The sequence below is a fragment of the Cupressus sempervirens genome, chromosome 7, assembly GCF_028749045.1.
Source record: "Cupressus sempervirens isolate cs-2001-9-10 chromosome 7, ASM2874904v1, whole genome shotgun sequence".
In the NCBI taxonomy this organism is placed as follows: domain Eukaryota; kingdom Viridiplantae; phylum Streptophyta; class Pinopsida; order Cupressales; family Cupressaceae; genus Cupressus; species Cupressus sempervirens.
This window is the reverse complement of record NC_143124.1, coordinates 572,024,267-572,044,136: the sequence shown is the minus strand read 5'-3', so window position 1 is coordinate 572,044,136 and position 19,870 is coordinate 572,024,267. Positions and strand designations below refer to the sequence as shown.

The following is a 19,870-nucleotide window of genomic DNA, read 5'->3' as shown; positions in this document are numbered from 1 at the left end:
ACTACATTAAAGTTTAGTTAATTTGAAAAAATGATAACATGCCTAAACAATTGAGCTTGGAAGAAAGATGTGATATTTACATGGTTACTGACAAAATAAACTATAATATAACTATTTTTTCTTGTTTATTTTGATGCATGCTCTCTTAAGGAAAGTGAATGCTTTGTTAATTTGTGGAAAGTGGTGAATGCATTCTTAACTTGTGAAAAGTGGTGATCAGATAATCCTTCATTTGATGCAACAAGCAACTTGGACTAGCTAGAGAGTGGAGGCAAGGTTGGGGAGATGTATGATGTTACCAAGTTTTCATAAATTTGTGAGCTTCTATTTTGAGCATTGCCTTAGGACTAAGTAAAAATGAAATAAAAACTTTTGAGAATGATAATATTTTAATCTTAAGTAAACTATCTTCTATCATTCAAACTAGCAAACTTCACCTTGGATCTCTAAAATGAAGATTTTGTACAAACAATGGGAATTTGTGTCAAATAAAACATAGGAATAACATAGAGGATAGACTTATAACAATATAATATTTAATATTATTATAGACACCATGCGAATTCTCATTTATTTTCTCACTCATTTTGGGAGTATCTTAAAATATTTACATGTTGACAAATGAAATGATCTCTGCACACTTTTTTAACCATTCCATATTTATTACACCCATCCTGATCAAGCATCATTCCCAACATAGACTTTTACACTTTTCATCATCTTGGGTTATTTCTGCAAATGTAGATCAAATCTCAATTCCATCGGTATGACCCATGATTTTCTAAAAAGTTCAAATTCAAATCTAGGCAATTCCCACCCATTCAAAATTTGTGGCCTAACTAAACACATTTGAGCAATTTATTGTTATGTCTTGGTATTCAAAGCAATTCATTTCACATCCTTTGATATCTCTTGATAATCTCTCTCATCCTACAAAGCAATCAGTATGATTTTTAGGTCTGAAATCTTCATCAAGGTCAATTAAACATGATTTATTTTATGCTTATATATATGAGCTTCTTATTAAATTAACCTAGATAAGCTCAAGGCAAGTCTATTTTACAGCACATACCACCAATTGCCATCCCTAAATTTTGTTTCATTCTTTCATCTCCAAAACTCATCCATTTATCCCGCCTTTCCCATTTCAAAACTCTATAGAACATAACTTGAGAAGTCATTCTAATTCATAATTAGTGAATGCCATAAAGGGCAGTTGGTTTTGTATGGTAGCTATCAAGCATATTATCCATAAAGCAAAGTTGGTTTTGCATTGGAGCTATTAGGCATATTCTTGAAATTACTCCTCAAGGTACACTCCATATGCAAGAAGAAATCCCTCTTTAAAAGTGGTGGTTACTATTTAGCAGTAAGAATAGGGAGCCTGTAGCTGTATGTTAGCAACCTGCAGAAATACAACTCATTGTGTCCCTATTTTTCTAGAGACGCCTAAAATCTTACATGAAAGAATAGTCATAGTTAACTGAAGCAATCTCACTAAAAGTTTCTATAGGTACTAATAGACAAAATTTAATGAAGTGTGATTTTTCAAGCTAGAGCAATCAAGTGCATTTTTTAGGTTTAAAGAAATTACAGGGGAAACTTCAAAACTACAATCAACGTAGCAAATCATATAAATCTTCTCATGTGCTATCTTTTCTTCCAAAAAAGTATTTTCCTTGAGCCAATATTCTTGGCATTTTCTGTTTGCAAGTCTGTACCTGAAGACACACAGTCATATTAGAATGATTTATATTTATGAAAAGTCAAGAGTTGTATTAGATAAGGATCAATGAAAGCAACATTGGAGTGCATAGTAACCTGCTCCTCCAGAAGCAACTGCTTCCTCTGCCATTTGTTTCCATGCTTCCGCACAAGAGTAATTTATACCCATACCTGCACTAATGCCTCGTAGAAGTTGTACTGTGCGGAGCACAAAAAATAGCTCCTCAGGAAAACTCTGTAAGGACATTGATTGTATTTTTCAGTTGTGCATTTCTTGATGAATAACATTCTCTGCTAAAAGAATATACAGCTTGCAAGACAGGTATATTATAGTCTTTGTTCAGAAAGTTTCCAGGAATTTCTTATATTTAGTTACAGAAACAGTTCACTACTATGTCCATTATTAGTACTTACTAGATAAGCAGATATTCTAACTGATCTGAAGCTAAATAACTGAAATAAATTTACAGAAATGAAATCCCACTGTTGGAAGGAATTTATTTCCTAGAAAATGTTAAAACACATCAGTAACTCCATTAAACACAATTAATTTCCTCAAGCAAGCTCAAACAACCACCAAACACCCCCAAATTCAGTTACAGAAAAAAATTGCAAGAATCATTTGGATTAATAGGTCTTCCTCCAACTTGGTATATCAGTGTTTGGAATGACTAGAACGAATAGGAAGCTTGGCACGAGGCTAGATTTATAGAGATGCACAATGAAGAAGGGATTTTATCAAAGGAATATAAGCTAAGCATCTGTGGCATACTGTTGGATGATCACCTAGAGAAAAGAGTAGTGATAAACAATTTCCTGTGTGCCGAAATAAGAAAGGAACCATAAGCTTCAGCATTGTATGCTAAGGAGTCATCAATTGAAAAAACTAATATAGCTGACTTACTACCTATAGGGAAAGACACAGCATACCACATAGAAAATAGGGAAGCTTTTATGACACAGGGCGCAACTTCATACACCTGATGGACTTGATTCTGTGCCTCTAATGAAGAAATAAGGAGAAGGGCAACTACTGAAGCCTTCTTTATATATATTATATATAACAAACTCATGGGAATGAAATATCTACAATAATTGCAATCATTGTGAAAACCAAAATGATCAAAAACTTTAACCTAGGCATCATAATGACAAGTTTATAACTTTAAAACATGGTAAAATTCATCCAGAGATCTTTTCAGCAGTACATAAAAAGTCTCTGTTCCATTTGAGTAGACATGTAGGTTGCTGTGCACCACTTTATGAAGTTATAAAATTGAGCCAGGATCGACAAGCCATAATATGAAAAAGGATGTGATGTCCTACCATAGTTCAAAATAGCGTCAATTATTGGCATTATATCATTTCCTTGCGAGATTCCAGACTTGGCGTGAAAACACAAGGTTTTATCGTGAGATTTCAGGACCGAGAAGTTCCAATCTTCTCAGTGTGAAAACACCATTTTCTCAGTGCTATATCAGCATTTCTCGGCAAGAAGTGCTGAATTTCTCTTGGGCGGTTGCTAGTAAATAAGTCATGCCCAGTCAAAATGGCAGAACATAACATTTTCCAGCATTGAGCTTCTTGGGTGGTGGAGAAGGGTTTAGGAGGAGAAAATAAGTGTTTGGCAGCGATCTAGAGCGATTGTAAGTGGATTTAAAGATCTTTTAAAGAAAATCTGGATTCACAAGTAAGTTTCTTAATTTTTTGTTCTTTTGAGTTAAAAATCGTTTTTTCTTGCCATTCTTGCATAACTTCCATCCAACTTTATTAAAACTCTAGAATACCATTTGCAATGTTCTTTAACATGTTATAGAGTGTAATACTAAGATCTAACACTATGTTTTTGCAATTTTTGCAAAAAAAAATCTTATTTTTCACAATAGTTTCATAACCCAATACATTTTTTGTTTTATTCTTTCAAGTTTCAGCTTGTGTTTAAACTCATTTGAAGTTTTAATCTAACATAGTTTGTTCCTAAATATGTTTATTAAATATCTAAATTTGTGGCTTATTTTGTATGTGTAGGTTGGAATGGAACTCTAAATTTTGCAAAATTTAGAGTCTCGAACACCATGCCAAAGGGATAATCTTCAGATCTTACCCACTACTTATATTCAAACAATATACACTATAAGTCATGATCCGAATAATGTGGAAAAGGAAGTTGGTTCATATATATGCATGCATTTCCAAATTATAATTATACAGAAGTATCTAATATCAAACATCACATGGAAATGTTCTAAATCATAATTCAGGATGCAAAAGAATATTCAGAGTTATCATGAGCAGTGATAGACAAGCATCTTCATCACGTAGAGGACTTAGACCAAGTGACCAGAAACAAATGCAATTCGTTGATGCTATAAATGTAAATGCTGTGATAGAACAGAACATTGCAAATCACCATATGGATGTCGAGGAAGGAATTGTGAACCTTGTGTCTGAGGATGTCTCATGCATGCTTTTTCTTGTACGAAACAATGTTACAGGTATTTCACATATTCAGTTACCTTGGAACTAGTTGTATGTATGGTTGTTACTATCAAACTAGGCTCCATGCCTTTGTGACTGTGAACTTGAGTTCATTCTCCACCAGAATTGGCACTAACTTAAGAAAGAAGATATGCAGTGTATGCAGAGTTTGGACAGGAGATTCATTGTTGGAAAACTCATACCCAGTAGATGCAGAACAGGAGATATACGATTACATTCTTACTGCATAGAACATTGAGCACTAGTCATTGAATTCTAAAGGTATCAGGTCCATGAACAGTTTCTTCTGAAGCAATAGGATAGATGAATTATCTCACTAAAATAACAATGAACATATAGGCATCAATTTAGCCACATTAACTGAAGGTCAAGGAATACATAATGGCTAAAATGGTGAACCCAAACCATGCAATATTGAACGAATGGATATCCAACAGCCAATGGTGAAGGATTGGGGTTAATTCAGTGATAGAGACTCTACGTTCTGACTGAAGGAATCATTTGATCCATCTCATATCAGAGGCAAAGATAGTTGCTGGAGGATGCCTGAAATCTTTTGAATAGTGATACCACAAATCTAAGATTAACACCAAACCAGCCTTCATGACAAGCACTAGCAATTTGTAAAGGTTCAACCTTCAGATCTTTCCAGCTCACTTTTCTGCACAGAATGGATTCACCACTTGGAGATGAAGAAAAAAATCAGGCTGCAGATGACTTCTGGCATCATGGATAAGTATACAGGATTTGACTTCAATATGATTCTGCTGTGGCCCATCAAAGACTTCATTTGAAAAAGTCAGCCCAACCAAAGTTTCTACGCAAATTAATGGAAGGAAAAATAGACGCGATTTACTGACATAGCTGAGCAATAATATTGAAGGAAATGGTGGAACGCTTTGGACATCGGACCTTTGAGATGTTAACTATTTAGAAGAGTTTGATATAAAATAAATAACCACATCTAAATTCCAGCAAATAATATCAGAAGAGCCCACGCTATTAATGAGGTATTGAATGATGAATGTAAAATGCTGAAAGTCATGTTAGGATGAGGAAAAATAGACGTGATTTACTAACATAGGTGAGCAATAACATCAAAGGAAATTGTGGAACTCTTTGAACATCGGACCTTTGAGATGTCAACTATATAGAAGAGTTTGATATAAAATAAATAACCACATCTAAATTCAGGCGAATAATATCAAAAGAGCCCACCTGAAGATAGATAGATAGATAGATTTTAATGTCCACGAGGCTAAGAATAGCCTATGGGACAGTCTACCAACTAGGCCAGCTATAGTAATTCAGATCTTTTTTTGTGCAAGCTGATGATGAGCCCCCCTAACTTCTCATTGTACTCCTCATTGAATAAATTGTGCCAAGAGCTTCCAGATATAATCTCCGCAAATTTGAATTTGATGTCCTTGTATGCATCACATTCTAACATTAAGTGTTGTTCCGTTTCCACCTTCGCAGCATTGCAAAACATGCAAATTCTCTCTTTCCAAGACTCTTTTGGCCTCTTCCACCGACCAATCTCACATCAGAGTTGATGAGAGTTGGTTCTGAGCTGTGCAATGAGACTTTTAGCTCTCCAAGAAATGTTGGTCCCTATGTATGCCTTTTGGAGTTGATCACATGTGGGGTTGAACTCGCTGATATAATAGGCTTTTTTCCTTCCTAGTCCATTACCCCAAATCTTCTTATAGAATTTATCCATAACAAAGAGCTTTATTTCTTTATTACTAGTGGGACACATATTAAAATGAATATTCCATTTGCACATCCACTTGATGTTTTGTCTTTTAATAATAAGGTATCGAATGATGAGTGTAAAATGTTGAACATCATGTTAGAATGAAGACAAAGCAAATAAGGGCCAGGAAATGTTACATAAAATGGTAACATTAAAATAATGTTATTCAGTATGATCCCAAGGACTGATGATTAGCTCTATTAAATTAAAATAAATATTAGAAGTTATATTTATTTTTTAGAGATGTAACTTTTGAAATTAAAAAGACACAATCCCTTCTCATTAAATATAAAGAGGGATATATCATTTAATAAGAAAAAACAACAAAACACATTCGAATAGTAGAAAAAGAAAAAGAAGAATATTTGTGAGGAATAAGGAGCTTAAAGCATGGCTTTGTAATATGAATTCAAATATTTTATTTAATAATAAAATAAAAGGCCCTTTGTTATTTTTATTAAAGAAATGGCGATTTAAACTGCAGTTGATTCATCCTTTATAATCATCTTTAAATTCCATAAGCAATTTAAATGTCCGATAAGTGGATTGGGTCATTTATGGCATTTTAAACTCGATCATCACAAATATAGTGAAATATTGGATTGTTTCCGTATCTATGTCCAGTTTGTCTCCCTACCTTAGGAGTTAAAGTGCAATCTGGACAAACTTAGAATTGTGTATATATACTTGATCTGCCACGTCTTGATTATTAAATTGTTGACAGTATATGTGCGTAGAATTTTATTAAGTTGTACGTGACAATCTTCATTGTAGTTGACTCTATTGCCCAAATAAGCAAACACGCTGGTGCTTTGAATCATTGAAGTATTATTGGATTTATATTTGAAGTCAAAAAATCTATATCTTCCTTCTTACAAGAATCAAACCCATTGTTAAGAACTATATACAAAACATTCAAGTCAAACATTCAACATTTAACATTCAACTTGTAATTGATTGAGTTCAAGGACTTTGCCAACCGAAGAACTCACCAAAGCTTATATTTGCTATAGATAATCCTTGAACCAAGTAGTTAGTGTTTGAGGTGAAGGTTTACCTGCCTAGGTGTAGCAAAGCCTAAAATGCAGGGTTATTGAAGTCATTCTCGTTCATTGGCGAGAACTGATTGATAAATCCTATTGGAAAAGTGGCAAACTCTTGGATTTCCAATCTGTGGTTTTGTGAACCAATAGGTTGATTTTACATTAAATGGCAAATATGGATTCTACTACAACTGGGTCAATTGCAGCATTTGGCAGTGGCCCCGTAGATGCATGTCCATCTAGAGTCATAGGCATAGGCCCTAAAGGGGCTAGAGACTTTGCATGGAGATATGGCTTTGAAGGAATGAAGTATAATAGTGTGATATGCATAAAATGCAAAAAATAAATTCACAGAAGCATATCTCGTTTGAAATGCCACCTTGTTGGTATACAAAAGTGTGACACAAGGGTTTGCGATAGCACTACAGAGGAAATAAAACAAAAGATGATTGCTTTGTTCGGTGCCCAAGAAGAGAAGTTGAAAAGGGAAAAGGGAAAATTGACCATGAGGGCATCCATTTCTGAATCGCAAGGTATGTTTTATTTATAAGAATCATTTATCATTTTCTAAACATCATTATTAGTTTGATTATGCAAAAACAGTCCAACAGGTTGATTTTACATTAAATGGAAAATATGGATTCTACTACAACTGGGTCAGCTGCAGCATCTGGAGTCATAGGCATGGGCCCTAAAGGGGCTAGAGACTTTGCATGGAAAAATGGCTTTGAAGGAACAAAGTATAAGAGTGTGATATGCATAAAATGCAAAAAATAAATTCACAAAGGCATATCTCGTTTGAAGTACCACCTTGCCGGTATACAAAAGTGTGACACAAGGGTTTGTGATAGCACTACAGAGGAAATAAAACGAGAGATGATTGCTTTGCTCGGTGCCCAAGAAAAGAAGTTGAAAAGGGAAGGGCAAAATTGGCCATGAGGGCATCCATTTCCGAATCGCAAAGTATGTTTTTTTTTATAATAATCATTTATTATTTTCTAAACACCATTATTAGTTTGATTGTGCTAAAACAATTATCACGATTCATAATGAAATAATGTGGGTTGTGATCAGGTATCCCAATCACCCTTGATGAAGAAGAAGAAGCACTTGAGGGGATAGTGGGCTCTCTTAATGGCCCACAAATCCACACACCTACCTGTGGCACACCCTCAAGCTTAGCTTCCACATCCGTTTGTTCTAGTAGACCACATAACTTTTCAACTGATGGTATTTTGTGCATAGAAACACACCTGAGCCACAACCATCACTAGAGGGTACTAGATGGAACCGTGATGTGCATCGCCAACTTGAGATTCAATGTGTTGATTTTTTATTTTTAACAACCTCTCCTTCCATGTTGCAACAAGTCCATATTGTTGGGTGGATATTTTGCAACTGGCAGTTTTGGGTAAAATCTAGTCGCAGAGTAGGATGATTAGCCACAATGTGTGAGACAGAGCCTCTCCTACCTTAAAGGGAAGGTTCCCCCTTCTTACCATTCCTTGAATCAACTCAAGGTAAGAAAGAAGTTGAGAAATTTTGTTAAGGGGCATTACCAATACTCTTGCCTCTTATCTTTCAAAAAAGAATCCACTTACCCACAGAGCGAGTAATGGGCTAGATGAAACTTCAAACTACACTTCTATCTAAAGTTGTAAACGGTGATACCCATAAACTAACACTAACTCAAAGGCTAGCCGAAAGCGTACCAGTTTGGCTCTAAGTCCTATTTTAACCTATTCTATTAGAATAACCTCTACCATTGGGGCACCAAGACTTCCAAAAGCAGGGAATTCTAACTATTTTTCATGAATTTGAGATGGTAATACAAGCTACAATCAAAGCTCCTAGCCTATGAATTTGCCACAATTGTCCCAAGCAAAACTTCGGCTCTGATTGCTTCTTTAATCACTATGCTCTATTATTGAACACACAATAATAACATGAATCAAAAACAATAGGCACAAATTATAGTCAAAGCTTCTAATTTGCTCTATCACAATTGCTTCCCGTCAAAGCTTCGAATCCAATTGCTTCTTTTATTCACTTTTCTCCCAAATTCGTACTACACAATCAAAGTTATGCTTGCACGAGTGTGACAGAGCTTTCATGCATAGAACAAAATATCATTTTTACAATGAGAGAGCACTCCTTTATAGAGGTAAAGGAGTTGAGAAAAAGGAGGAGCAAAAAGTGGGAGCAACTCAACCAACTTTGACCTGGTCTAACTAACAAGAGAAAGTATTAGATTACATGTCATTACACATGTAAGTCGTATTAAATATAATTACACATTTTCATGTCATACATCCTCTTCAATTACAAACAGGAAAGAAGAAAAAGAATAAGAAAGTGTTGAGGCTGTTGATTCTGAATGAATCAATCTTGTGGATTGTCGGCAAAGGCCTTGTACTTGATGATGATCACGAGATCAGGGATTCCTGTATTTTACGCCACTGCATTCACCATGATGAGTTTCCAATTGTGATTTGAAAACTTGATGTGATCAAGCTTTTCCTCATTCTTGTTTACTGTACAGGGTAAAGATACTTTAACGCATGTAGTACAACACAATACAACATAGAACAAATATTTTATTCATATATGCAATATGCTCTCAATGCTTACATTTCGAATACAATGATTATAATGATGATAATGATTGATGATTCCAAAGTCCCTTCTGAACGGTGTACATATACTTTCCCGAAGGGGTGACTTCGGCATCACGCGCCCGTTTGGATACTATTGTACCCATCGGCTACACTATAGAATTTACCGACATCATCCCCCCTAAAAGAAAAGTCATCTCCAGACGACAATTACAAAATATCCGAGACAGATTAACAAAATATGATACACTAACTGTGACTAACTATAATAGGATAGATTTTTTTCCGTCACATCACATTCACATTTTTCCCATGCCTGCACCAAACTGGTCTTCAAAACACGTTGCATTTGTAGCCTCTACTAACACAATACTGTCACCTTAGCCAATCTAACCTTGATAGCCACTTGTGTTGCCTTCTATGCTTCCAATGCCTGGGTACACTGAGCCAAGTGTCACTCTGCTGCCCCCAACTGGATGATCAGCTCCTCCTGAGCTCTCTATGCATCCCCAAAACAGCCTCTAGTCCAACACCTACTCCGAGTGCCTCAAAGTGTAGCACCCTTCTCGAAAGGCTTGCTCCAGTGCTCTCTCCACCTGTAGCACACAGACATTCTATGCCTGTAGTAGCTCCAGGTCTCATCAACTGGTCACGCTTACCACGACTAATAACAGCACTGACTGGGGGTCTAGGGGGCATCGCCCCCAGTGGGATCGAGGAGCAGCGCCCCCGCAGGGTATTGGGGCAGAGCCCCAAGCATGCTCCTTGTTTTGATTTTTTGTCTTTTTTTTCAAGAACCTCCTATCACCCTTCTATGTTTACCGGTGTACTGCAATTTGCTTCCCTTCAGGTATGGTGATCTCTATTATTATTTCGCAGCTTCACTCCATACGGCGTACGACTACATGATGCAATGCTTCTGTAGTGTATTCCTTTGTCCGTATGGCCGTACGGTCTATATTTCTATCGCTACTTTTTGCTTGGATAGGGTCGTACGGTGTTTTCCCCTTCACACAGTGTGTTGGGACTCTTAATTTTGGCAAAATTTAAAGCTCAAAATACCATGACAAAGGGAGGATTTTTGTGTGTGATGTGTAAATCTTCATTGTTAAACATGATCCCACCATTCTGAATTCCAAAGGCCTTCAATTTGAAGTGGAATGAGTTGAAAGGTTTACAGCAGATTTTCTTAGAATTGATAAGATACACAAATATGGAGTTGCATGGGACTATAAACTTCGGAGGCATGTCCACTGCAGATCCAGTGTGCCATATAATCAAAAAAGAATGATAGATAATGTGGCTAAAACATATGATGTCAGTTTATTGAATGAAATACAGACCACATTATTATGTTTCTATGAAATGATGGGTAGTGCCAAATGGAAAATCAGTTGATAAGCCTGTGGCAGAATTCATGTGACCTTCTATATGAAAAAGCTTTTGTTCTATAAGACTTTGCAGGGTTGCATTTTAAAATATAATAACCTTGGCCATAAGTTGACAGAATACAACAAGAAGCTGTGAGCTCATTTACGACCCAATGTAATGAATTATGCTTAGGATATGGAGCTTCTTCTGGAAAGGCAACTGAATTTAATACATATGCTGACCTAGAAGCAATATACCACTGATTGAAGAGAGACTGTGGAATAAGACATGAAGGCTTGATGTTGTATGGCCAGTCCATTGGAAGTGGACCTACATTACATTTGGCCTCCCGTCTGCCAAACTTGAGGGCTGTTCTATCAGACATCGTTGCATTCATAATAAGGATTAGATTTAGAATGTATTCATGAGGACAGAATTAACAGTCTAGAACCAGAGGATGCCTTAGAAAGTCATTTCAATGGGTGTCTCACAGTATATACCAGAAATTATTGTACTCTGTTTCAGTATTCCTTTAGTGTTCTAGAAATTATTAAACAGTATTGATTCTTTCCAACCATCACCTTCAGTTTGAAGAATTGCATATTGATTATATTATATCAGGATTGGTTAGCTGTTCCAAGATATTGATCGGATGGAGAAAAATATGTATATAATGCTGGATGTTTACAATGAAGTTGTCAGAGGTCATACAATCACAAATTTAAACAAGAGTTAGACACCCAGTGCGTGCCTTCAATGGAGCAGCAGCAGTCGTATACTGTGACAATTGGCAATGAATTTTGCACATGCAGATTCTAGGTTTTATGATTCCTGTATATACATTTGTAGCAAAGGGAATAACAACTATAAACTTTATATGTATATGAATTGCCACCTAGAAAGGGCTATATCCAGCAATCAATCAATACAATCTATGCATCCAGTCTTTGCGAGTTTTCAGTCAAGCACTGGAGGAAGAGATGTGATTAAAATCTAAAGATGATTATCATGGCAGAGTTCTTGTTCCATCCATAACCAAATTCAGAAGACACCTGAAGTATTCCTATGTGCAGTTGGAGGTCTTACACAAAGAGTTCAAATCATTTAACTGTGTTCATCAACATCTAACTCTTCTTTTCTTTTTGTTTGCAGGCACTAAAGCGTGAATATTATCAACAGCGCTATGAACAAATACTCATGATAGAGGGTAATTTGGGAGCGTTCCTAATGCATGTGCAAAATTATCGCATATTACTGTGTAAAAGTGAGGGTCTCCTGGCACCACCCAATGTGAATATGAAGCACTCTAGGCAACAAAGAACGAAGGGCCTTCACGCTAAAAATTGATGATACTCATCGAATTTGCACACAGAACTGTTTACCTTCATTGGTCATGATTAATAGCTGAACAAGGAGCGATATTCCCATTTCAAACTTGGAGATTGCGTGTGGGAGAAAAGTAGGAGTACTTACATTGAGCTTGATCGAGCATAGACATGGTGGGCACAGGCTAACAAATCTAAGAATCCGAATCAGGGCATCTCATATATTTGAGAATTTTCTCCCAGTAAGAACGTGATTGAAAAGTCTATCAAATGGAGAAAGGCATGTGCGAAAGAACCTGGGAATAATCTTACCAAGTTTTTATTATTTTTAAACGTTAATCAAATTTGGTATAAGTTAATGTTCGGAAGGCATTAACTTTTCATTTGTTTTAGCGAAACATACGAACTAGTTCATAGTTTGGAAATGGTGTGATGTTTTGGAAAGATCTCATATCTTTTCACGTCTATAAATATAGATGTAAAACAATAGACAGATATATATTCATTCTTATTTTTAAAAAATTTTATCTATCCTATGCACGATGATATATTATATTATTTATTTGGCAGAAAAATAAGCAATTGAACAAAGCTTCTGGGTTTTGGATTATCGAGCAAATTTATATGCGAGTCCAAGATTAAAATTTGCAGTAGATTGATCATCGATGAGGAGTGTCTCTACATATAATTTTTATTTTTGGCACAATCTGTAAGAAGTATTTATTTTAATTTATTTGCCTTAGAGTTTTAATTTTTTATTAAGTTGTGTCCTTTATAAACATTTTTTATTATTTTCTATAAATATTTTAATATTTGGATAAGTGGATTGGGTCATTATTGCATTTTAAATTAGATAAACTTAAATATTGTGAAATACTTTATTGTTTCCGTATTTATGTCTAATTTGTCTCCGTAGGAGTTAAAGTGCATTTTAGACTAATTTAAATTGCGTTTATATAATTGATCCGTTGCATCAGAATTATTAAAATTGTTTATAGTTAAATATACTAAACTTTATAAAGTTGTAAATCTCAACTTATAATGTTGACTGTGATTGCCCGTTTAATTAGGCACTAGTCTTTTACTCCTAATTTATAATCCATATGCTGGCAACTGTTTCATTTCTTGCTTTTGAAGAATTAATATATTCATTCATTGCAATCATCTGTAATAATCACTTTTATTTAAAAAACATTCATACGATTATTTACTTTTATTTTTAATTTACAATTTGCAATCTTAAAGCTTTCTATAATTCTTGCCGTTTTAAAAGCTTTCATTGCATTCGCTTTTTAATTGATTTGTTTTAAGTGTCTTGGATCTAAGTGTTTCGTCCAGGATCAGGTCCACTCGCCTCGGTTTTGCAAAGCCAAAAGCGCAAGAGATTTAGATCACATCGATCGATCTCGTCAAGTTTGCCTTAACCCGTTGGATATCCCAGCATCGAGTAGACAAGGCTCATAGGATTCCAATTTGCGGTTTTGGGAACCAACACAGTGTTCTATGTCTGTACGAAACTACACTTCGCTTCCTTGGCATACATTATTATTTTCTTGTATTTTTTGTACGGTCAATATGTTGCATGTTACTCTATGCTAGTTCTTGCCTATGTCGTACTGTGCCACTATTTTTCCATATGGTGCTTGTTGCTGTCCTCTATTGCCAACATACGGCGTTCTATATTCCTTGACGTATGGCGCATATGTTGTTCTTTCCTTGTCCGTACGGTCCATACGATGATGCCTCCAGCCTCCTAATTGCCTTGTCATACAGTGTGTTAGTGCACTTATGCACAATTTCTATTCTTCTCCTGGCCGTACGGTGGATCGACTAAAATCACCTGCTAACTTGTATAAGGTCATACAGTCCATTATATCCTCCCTTTCATACTCTTAATTCCATATATCCATACGACCCCTTTGCATATGTTTCGTTTGTCTATACGGTTCAATTCCCTTGTGTGGTGATTGCTTCCTTGACTGTTATTCTTCTCATTCTCTATTCAACGACACCTTTCATAATCTCCTTCTTGATGGTCACACGGTATCGACCGTACGATGGTGACCTTTTCTGTGCTTACCATACCATATGGAAATGCTTCTCCTACTACCATATTAGTATCTATCTCTTTTCTTCAGCTTACTCAAAAAAAAAATTATATTCTATTTTACACTTATTTTTACATATATACATTAATATTTATTATTTTTAGATTGTCTCTCGGTTGCTTGTCCACGAAGGTGCGTCATTTTTTTCATGATTGACTGTCAGCTTCGACATCCATAACTTTATTGACCCATTATTGCCAACTTCCCAGATCTTGTAGGGTCCGACCCATTTAACTTTGAACTTTCGGGGTTTGCTTTCATTCCGCCCATTGTATTTCAACACTAACTAACCTGGTTGAAACTTATTTAATTTTAAATGCTTATAATGCCATGCCTTGCGTCTATTTTGTGCGACTTTCGTGGCCCATACCATGAATTCCATCGGCTGCCACTCCTTGTCGTCAATAATTGTATTCTTGATTCTAGACCCTTCACTCCATACAACTACAATTTTTATTAAGCTCTTCCTCTTTGTTTCCTATGTAGACTGTACAATGTGTTTTACTTGCTATTGGCACCTTTCTACTATATCCGTGGTGCAGTGTAACATTTTCTTTCTCCACAGTCCATTCACCGTGTACCGTACGATGGAATCTTTCCTTTTGCTAGGTTCGTATAGTATGTTCTTCTCTTTAGCTTCAGTCATAACTGCCTTTCCTTCTTCTGGTTCTCTATATTCCTTCGAACATTCATTTTCCTCTCCTTTCTCACCTTCGTTGACCCTTAACATATTACAGCTCGGAAAGAGCTCGTAATCCTCCATCTGCTAGTGTAGCAATCCGTTCACCGAATCTAGGTCGTCATCAGTCGACCCTCCTAATCTCAACACCCCTTCTTCATCTAGTTTCATTCTCTTTTTTCCTTAATCATCACTCTTGCCTTCTGAGTCTAACGACGCTGCCTCCTCCCCCACCATTTGTGTATGCAAGTCAATTATGAATCTTCTACCTCCACATTCCATGGATAGGGTGTTTCATTTCCAATCATGTTTTACCTTTGCTTGCACCAACCACCCACGTCCAAGTATGGCGTCGTACCCTCTTCTCTTCAACGGGATGACCACAAAATCTAGTAGAAATGGTTGAATCTTGATCGTTACCGGCTATGCCATCAAAGTTCCCAACGGTTTTATCCCATGCTAATCTGCCATGAGTAAGTGGAAGTAGGTGGCCACAGCATGGGTTGTCCTAGCTTTTTCCAAATATCTTCCGGTAGCACGTTCACACTCGATCCTCCGTCTACAATTGTATCTGTCAACACAGTGCCCAAAATGCCCATCTCTACTACTGTCGGATGCCTTCCTGTCATAAGTACCAGTAGCATCGAGTCTGCTACGATTGTTCCATTACTTTCCCTTCCTATTTCCTCCATCACTCTCGGGGGTGGCGTCATATTCATAATAGCCGTTCGCAACTATGGCATCGTAAGAAAGTCATTTAATTTAATAAGAACTTATGTTTGCATTATCTACCTTATCATGTTTTGTTCTGCTAAGTTCCTTTTCAAAGTCTCAGCAGTGTCTTTTACTTGTGATTTTTCTATTTTCATCTACCTCTCTAGCTCTATTGGTGTTGTTTGTAGCCTCTCCTTCTCTTCTTCTGCATCAGTGTATTTTTCTTTCTTCGCCTACTCCCGTGTGACCACTAGGACCTTCTCATCACATGTTTCAATGCTTAATAGATTTACGCCTTGCTTTGGGCATTCTGAATCTTCGTGGTCCCCCGAATCACACCATCTACATAGTAGTTGCAGCGTCTCCTTTGTAGTATAGTCTCTAACAAAGTGGCCCCAAAGATTGCACGCACAACATTGAATCATCGATCGTCCACTCGCGTCATACTATATTCGACTACGGCCTCCATTGCTATTGTTGTTGTTATTACCACCCCTTCCGCGTTTATTATTGTTGCGATATCCGCCCGAAGTTGTATCATTGCTTGTGTTGTTTTCGGTGGACACTTCCTACGTTAGTAACACTTGCTGGTGTCCTTTTGATTTCATGTTAAACAAACACTTCTTTAGGGAATGCCCCACAACCTGCCAGATGTCACAAAACTGTTTCTTCGAGCAAGAGCCATTTGTATGGCCATCCTCTTTACAGTTTGTGCACCACAGTTCTCCCTTCACTATGTTCGGATTCTTTTTCAAATTCTTAAATTCTTTCATCATTCGAAGCATATCTTTCTGTAATACTTGAACCTTCTTGTTCGATTCCTCGTCACTACTGCTACTTTCAAAGGATGAATCGTCTGAATCCGATGACTTATGCTTTTTCTTCTTACTTGTCTTCTGCTCGTTTTCTAGATCCATCGCACGATTATACGCATTGGCGTACGACGCAGGTGGTACAATCTTCATCTTCTTTTTTAGAGCCGACCATAGCCCCTCCACAAACCATCGTTTCTTCAATCCATCCACTAGTTGACTTTCCATCTTCCCAACCAGCTCTTTCAACCGTCTGGCATAGGCCCGGATTGTTTCGTTCTTTTCTTGCTTGGTGCTATATATCTCCGCTACTATTTCATTATCGTCCCATAGCAATCAAAACTCTACTATGAACTCTTTTCTAACATCTGCCCATGTAGTTAGTTTCTGAGGGCCTGCATCTAAAAACCAATCAACTGCCACACCCCATAGGGTTGCTGGGAACCGTCTGACCCAATCGTCCTCGTCCGTCACACCATTTGCTATCCATATGGTTTCACACATCTTGCAATGTCTGATTGGATATGTCGTTCCATCACCATTAAACTTCAGTAATTTTTCTTTGTGACCTGCCATTGCTACTTTCTTTTTATTCTTAGGTACTTGCTGAGCACCCATGCTATTCTAAGTACCTGCGCTATTCCAAGTACCCACGTTGTTCTGAGCACCTGTGCTGTTTTGCACAACACCCGCGTTGTTCCGCACAACACTCTTGCTGTTCTTCACGCTCGTGATGTTCTACACAACACCCGCGCTGTTCTACATAACCGCGTTACTTCGGACAACCATCCTACTTCCAACAACCGCATCACTTGGTGAGAAAAGATCTTCCTCAAGCAAAGTTGTTCGATTCTCTTCCTGTATCCTTTCATCGGGTGTATTGAGAACGAAGAGTTCACTCCACACTGTGCTCCCTCGACACTTTGAGCCGTGCGAGTTGCTTTCCTTCCATTCGGCTGCTTTACCCTCAACGTATACAGGTTAATGAACTCCTCCTTTGTTTCTTCCACCAAATTCAATTGCTGTCAAATCTCCTCCAGCAATTCCTCAGTACTCCTCGGCCTATTAGGTGAGTGCACTCCCTCTGCCTGTGCCCCTTCACCCCCTCGGTGTCCGTCAAGAATCTGCTGAAGCTTTTGTCTGCACTCTGCCTATTGTGCTAAAATTAAAACTTCTTGCATTGTACGTATTTCATCCTTGTGTTTTACCTTGTTCCTATCCTTGTTAAGAAAATTCGGCATTAATCTTCATAACATTCCTTCATTCTAGATTCGTCTAGCAATGGCGCCAAATGTTTACCATATAGGGTAAAGATACTTTAACGCATGTAGTACAGCACGATACAACACAGAACAGATATTTTATTCATATATACAATATGCACTCAATGCTTACAATCCGAATACAATGATTACAATGATTGATGATTCCAAAGTCCCTTTCGGACGGTGTACATATACTTTCTCGAAGGGGTGACTCAAGCGTCACGCACTCGTTCGAATACTATTCTACCCGTTGGCTACACTATAGAATTTACCGACAACAATTTCAAGTTGTGAAATATCTTGTTTGACTTGCACATTTTGGATTTTTCGACACTTTGAAGACCTTCTCAATGATGTCCGGAGGTAAACTTGGAACAACTTTTCAACAAGCATCTGCAACTTCTTTTTTCTTTAAAATGAAGTGCTTGGTGCATTCCAACACGAAATTAGGTTCTCAGACAACCATTGGGAAAATGGAGACCAAATGAATTACCATTTCTTTGATTTGAAACACGCCTTCTTTGCTGGATGTCTTCATTCTTTATAGAAATCTTGACATATCTTGACATGCTGCAATATGAAAGTTTCAATGGGATTAAATCTATCATTGGAACATATGGATTCTGACTCCATGACAATATTGGCAAAATGGATCTCTAAGGAACAACATATTCAGAGCATTGATCAAATACTCATCAAACATATGTAATGAATTGGAGATGATACGAGAAGTACATGTGGAGGGCTAAAATGGGACTTAGGACAATGGATGGCATGTGAGCAATGATGGGTTTTGTGAGTACAGCCAAGCATGCAAGTTAGGATGCTTATGGAGGTGTACAAATGACGACCTTGGTGTTTAAAAGAGTGACCTTTAACAAAACTAGGCTCTCAAGATGCAATCACATGTAAATAACTTTACATGCAATTGTGATTTGATGCAAACATGCAATGAGGTTTGAAGAATGAGATTACGTATAAACACATATGAAGGATGAGATTACATGTAATCGCAAGTAGAAGTGTAATTGCATATGAAAGGAATGGATGCAATGTGTCTTGGCATGTAATGATGAATATGGAATGAAACAATGCACTTACACGAAGAGGTGGAATGTGGAGTGAACTAAAACGTGCTCAAATTCTTGGGAAAGACCTTGCAATTTCTTCCAAACAAAAACAAAGCAAACAAACAACGAAAACAAGCACAAAAGAAACACATGCCTTTGGTTTTAGACTCAAACATGTCAAAAAGCAAGTTGCTTTTGTGGAAAAATTCAAATTTGGAGTTTGGGGAAAATCCAAAAGTATGAAAATGAGAGTTTCCATCATATTTAAAGTAACAATGCACTTTTCATGACATATCTTTGGACAAATGTGCAATAACAAGCCATAATATGCACGAAAATAGCAAGATAAGCATGAATTGATGAGCAAGTTTGAAAATGTCCACTTACTTGGAGATTAAGAGCCAAAATAGCAAGAATTATGGACTTGAAGTCTGATTCTTCTCCAAATCCGGATTTACAAACAAATATTTGACTTCTTTCGTACTTGCATGTAATGGGCATTCAATGGTCGAATTTGACATGAGAATGCCAAAAATGAAGTCTCCAAAGACAATAGCATGCATGAAAACTCAAAAACAACTCCTCTTGATCCAAATGTATGGGCTGATGCCATTTTTTGAGTTCTTTCAACAAAAATGTGACTTCCTTTATGCAAAAATCTGGGCCGTTTTTGGAAAAACGTGGTTCAAAAATGCATGTAAATTGATGGTTTTTGACTTGTGAATGCAAAAATGACTTCCCCAAATTCTAATACATAGATCAAATGCAAAAATGTGGCTTCAAAATGCAAAAAAGTGGATAAAAACCTCAGTCTTTTGGGCGTTTTTAGCAAAAAACGTGATTCATAAAAGGCATGAAATGAAGTTTTTTTTGACATCTAAAGGC

At 36.8% G+C, this 19,870-nt stretch overlaps 1 protein-coding gene across 4 annotated transcripts in view; it reads right to left on the bottom strand.

Annotated features, from left to right (window-relative positions):
* Positions 1–1,324: 1,324 nt before the first annotated feature.
* The window catches only part of LOC149548037 (uncharacterized), a 284,910-nt gene continuing 266,364 nt past the window's right edge, over positions 1,325–19,870 (bottom strand). For all 4 annotated transcript variants that reach the window (XM_089792058.1, XM_089792059.1, XM_089792061.1 and 1 more), the window contains 2 exons: positions 1,822–1,960; positions 1,325–1,721 (listed from right to left, as the gene is read on the bottom strand). In XM_089792058.1, coding sequence (XP_089648184.1) covers positions 1,651–1,721; positions 1,822–1,960 — 210 coding nt within the window. In that variant the 3' untranslated portion in view covers positions 1,325–1,650. The remainder of the gene's footprint in view (positions 1,722–1,821; positions 1,961–19,870) is intronic.